This window comes from Nanorana parkeri, unplaced genomic scaffold (genome assembly GCF_000935625.1).
Source record: "Nanorana parkeri isolate BGI_ZX_2015 unplaced genomic scaffold, ASM93562v1 scaffold1562, whole genome shotgun sequence".
NCBI classification, from domain to species: Eukaryota; Metazoa; Chordata; class Amphibia; order Anura; family Dicroglossidae; genus Nanorana; species Nanorana parkeri.
This window is the reverse complement of record NW_017307830.1, coordinates 108219-112677: the sequence shown is the minus strand read 5'-3', so window position 1 is coordinate 112677 and position 4459 is coordinate 108219. Positions and strand designations below refer to the sequence as shown.

At 45.5% G+C, this 4459-nt stretch overlaps 1 protein-coding gene and 1 long non-coding RNA gene across 9 annotated transcripts in view; one reads left to right on the top strand and one right to left on the bottom strand.

The window, feature by feature from the left end:
* The window catches only part of TPM3 (tropomyosin 3), a 36855-nt gene that overhangs the window by 14963 nt on the left and 17433 nt on the right, over positions 1-4459 (top strand). For 4 of the 8 annotated variants that reach the window (XM_018570603.1, XM_018570605.1, XM_018570598.1 and 1 more), the window contains 3 exons: positions 1792-1909; positions 2304-2374; positions 3737-3812. In XM_018570603.1, coding sequence (XP_018426105.1) covers positions 1792-1909; positions 2304-2374; positions 3737-3812 — 265 coding nt within the window. Of the gene's footprint in view, positions 1-1791; positions 1910-2303; positions 2375-3736; positions 3813-4134; positions 4211-4459 lie in introns of all 8 variants that reach the window. The other 4 variants (XM_018570602.1, XM_018570606.1, XM_018570599.1 and 1 more) reach the window with 2 other exon arrangements.
* LOC108798809 overlaps positions 1-4459 on the bottom strand; it is a 25720-nt gene that overhangs the window by 3970 nt on the left and 17291 nt on the right. The window lies entirely within an intron of this gene.

The window sequence follows — 4459 nt, the reverse complement described above, 5'->3', positions numbered from 1 at the left end:
CACCACATTGCGTGCCGGCATCGGAATTGAAGTCTGCATATGCAGCTCCTTCTCAGAGCCACATGGCTGCCGAGGCCTCTGCTCCGCCTGTCTGTCTGCTCTCATCCAGTGTGTTGAGTAAGACAGATAAGAGCATAAGATCTGTGCAGTGATTTATTTTTTTTCTAGCCCCTTTGAAGCATGCATACCCCTTAATCCGCTGTCAGCGGCTCAAGAACTGGTTTTGAAATCCACTGATGTCATTCTGTGCTTGAGATCTAAACTGCAGCTAAACCAGTTGTTTTACTGCGTTTCCAACACATCTGAACATGTTGGGTTCTTAAGTGATGCATTTTACTGTGACTTCGCACGAGCAATTGTGTTCGCCTGCAGCTTTTGTCAGCTCCGCTTTTTTTATTACTCTTTTTGATTAAAATCTCACAGGTCTACAAGCTGCATCGTGCCAGTTTTGTTGCAAAAATTGCCCTGCGCAGCATTCCTTCACATACCCAAACATGCCGTCACGGCCGTTCCCGGCTCTTGGCTTTTGTTGGCACGCTGCATTGCATTTTTCTCACGTCCTGCTTCTGCTGGGAACAATCCTTAATCGGTTTCATAGAATTCATAATGTGCTTTAAGATCTTGGCAAATAGTGTGAAGCTTGTTTGCTAACCATTGGTATCTATTAATGCTGGTTCTACTCACATTGGTGGCCTGAAGATGTGCCCAGATTGAGGTTTTACTGTGGTGGTTAAAAGGCTTCTCCAGTTCAGGATCATGTGACTTTAACTGACTGTCATATGACCCCTAGGTGCTTTTCATTTTGAGCAGAGTCCTAGAAATGCTGGTTCTCTGGCCATCTCATAGATCCAAGTGTCTAAGTCGGTGACCTGGAAGAATTCATAGCAGGGTTTTGCCTTTCATGATGGGGTGCTTGCTCCGGTCTGAGAGGCCAGTGACGGGCAGGTATGTTTGTATTTTCATAATGAGTACAACAGTAAACTGCTTTTCTCACTGCAGGTTTCTTTTAGGATAAACCAAATGTACTTTAAATAGAACATATTCCCAAAAATGAAACCTGGAGCTGTGAAGTAGACATCATAGGGTGACTTGTGTTTTAAAAAGCACCACTGAAATATGCATAGATAGCATTTCTTAGTCGGTATATGCGTAGCCTTAGCCAAGCGTTCATATGACTGCTTGGGCCCAGTTCTGTCAGTTGGGTGGGAATGCACCCAATACCCTGGATTTGGAGGTTTTCCAGTGGGTCTAATAGAGAGGATTCTTCCACAACTTAAGGCAATGTATGACCCCTTATGGTGCTTATAACCCAGATTTAACTTCACTATAATAAGAGAGAATGTGGCACACGTAATTTCTTAGGGTGCTGTGCTGACCACAAATATGGACGCATTGATTTGTAAAGGGACTGTAATAGCAGTCTCTTGTAACCTTTCCGCAGTCTGACAGTCTACTTACATGTCTGCAGTGTCCAGCAACTGCTATACATTTTCAGTCTGTGATTCTCAGGTATCATGTCTGCAGTCTCTGATGTCTCATGTCTAATGCCTGTAGTCTTCATCTCTGGAGCTTGTCTGCAGTTTGATTCATTCTTGTATCCTAGCCATAGTCCCGGACCATCTCCCGCTGCAAGTCTGCAGACTGACAGCTTTCTGTTGCATAAGATTCACTAAATATATTTTGTGCGGCCCTTAGATATAGGGAGCCGCACTTGAGGCCCCAAATATCATGCAAGCTGTCCACCATTGCTTTGAGCTATCGCTAATCTGAAGGATTTGTTTTCTTTCCCAGAGGGATGAAGGTCATAGAAAACAGAGCACTCAAAGATGAAGAGAAGATGGAACTGCAAGAAATCCAGCTGAAGGAAGCCAAACACATAGCGGAGGAAGCAGACAGGAAGTATGAAGAGGTGAGGACCCCTAATGTGGTGATGGTTCCTTTCTGCAGCCAGAGGTCTGAGGGGTTACCCAGCTGCAAAACTATTTGTAGTTCTGTTCATCGCCTCTTGTAATTTACGAACCTCTGATACAACATAGCCTGCAGTGTTGCATTCACATTTAGCTGCTAGTGCCTGGATAATGTTATATGGAAATAGCTGTACAGTGCAATAGAACCTGAGTGCAGAACTTCCCATGCTGACTTATGGCAGTTATGCAAGCCATATTTATACTAACATTTTTTTCTATTTTTTGGAGTTCTGCTGCATGTCTGCTTCTTACAAGTTATTCTGTGTTTGCCATTTCTGATTAAATCAGTAATACCTAGTTAGCTGGTTCCCTTACTATCCTGTACTTATCTTGCAGGTGGCCCGAAAACTGGTAATCATAGAGGGTGATCTGGAACGCACAGAGGAGAGGGCAGAGCTGGCAGAGGCGTGAGTATCCAACCCCTTCCGATCCCAGTGCATTGTTTGCCCTTTGTTACACAAGGCCTGAATAGATCAGTAGGATGAGCTGACTGCCCCCTGGTGGCCGTATTCAGATCCTGGCTGTAAGTCAGGGTAGCCTGTTGCCTTTAAAATGCTGTGTACCTTTCACTAAATCATGTATTCTACACCTCCTATTTACGTACTTGCAAAGTTCTTTCAATTGACCTGATCATGTACTCAACAGGTAATTCAGTTATGTTGGCAGACCTAATGCAAATCTGATACCGTAATGGCACAGAGCAGGCTACTGCACCGCACACCCCTAGCAGGGACTGCATATGCATTTATATGCCCTCTCCTGCCCTGAATCCCATGGTGATTTAAATTTCATTACTTCTGGATAGTACTGGGAGTCTGCCCTTGTCCCCCACCTCTGTTAGCCAAATAAATCTAACCTAATGGTGATGGGCCCATGGGAATGTATGAGGTGGGAAATCTCTGCACACCATCAGAAGGTGACTAGATTAGCATGGTGCATCACCCTGGCATTCAGGACATCAGACTGGAGAGCATTTAAAGGCCTGTGGCCCCTTTGGTCCTTTTGAAGCCCTTGGGCCAGAGCAGCCTGGAGTTAAAGCCTTGATTTGTGAAGGGGCTATTATGGCAATCTTCACCAGCCTCATGTAACCGTTCCCCAGTTTCTATTAGTCTCCCTTAGCATATTTCCGGCCTTCAGCCACACTTGTGCCATGTCCCCATCTTTGACCATCTCTAGCTAGCAGTCTGATCATCTTCTGTAGCACTACTTGTATTGAAAATTAAATGTGGCCCCCCTGGGAATGTCAGGGGCTGCAGTTGAGGCCCCCCTGTATCTAGAAAGGTGTCCACTGCTGGTTTAAAGGCCTGTTGAGGCTTCGCTAGGCATTTTACATTGTACTGCTTTAGGCTGTTCTGTGCTTATAGGATACTTATAGATGCACTTTATTATCTTGACCTTCCCATGCATACTCTCCTGAGATTTGTGACCTGCACTGTGGTAGTCCATGCCGTACAGTTAAATTAAGTGCTCCATGTATTGACCGATCAATCATGCCAGCACATGAAGTAGATGGGGCCAGAAAAGCACTTTTAAAGAATGGAGATAAAGTAGTTGTATCCATCCCTTGGTTCCTAGAACATTGCATAGAGTTTCAGGCCTTGTGTAACTTCTGTCTCCATTTGCATGACTTGAATTTGATGGTTTTGTTTTTGCCCTTCCTGTCCCTTCTGTTCCATCTCTTCGGCTTTGTCCCGTGTGTTGTGGCCAACCGCCCCCCCTCTGTCCTTCCACTACCCACCCCCATCCGCATCCTGCAACCGCTAACCCAGCCGGGCCCGCGAGCTGGAGGAGCAGACCCGATTATTGGACCAGAACCTCAAGTGTTTGAATGCATCTGATGAAAAGGTACTGAAATGGTCTCCTCCAGGCTGCTTCCTTCTCTCCCTCTGTCCTGTCCCTCACGTCTGCTGTGGTCTGTCTTCTCACTTCCTGCTCTGTCACAATCTCCAGCCGATTAGCAGAGGCTGCGTTTCCTCAGAGCTCTGTTAAGACAAAGCAGAAGCGACACTGTATGATGATGCTATGGAAATTTTGAAACACAAACTATGGTTGCAGTGCAGGCAGTGAGGAGCCTCTGAACTTTCTTCTTGTGATATGAATCCTCATCTCTCTATCTCTTTCTTCCTTTTCCACCTTTTCCTATTCTTTGCCCTCTGTCACTCCTCAGCAAATGTTCTGAGCTTGAGGAGGAGCTCAAGAATGTCACCAACAACCTGAAGTCCTTGGAGGCTCAGGCAGAGAAGGTAAGTGTGCCAGACTGGGTTTCCTGCCCATTCATGCCTGGCTTCTGGGGGGCCCATTTACACCTGTGCAGCGCATCTGTCCACCATGTTGATATGGTAGATGGGGGGAATGTAACGTCTATATTTTAGGGTTTTCCCCTTTCTGCAATAGCAGATTTTTATGGTAACATGCAAACTTTTTTTAATAAAGGGGAACTCCAGCTATTTAAAACTTGCACTGCAAGGGTTTACTTGTTTTGTTGCTATATA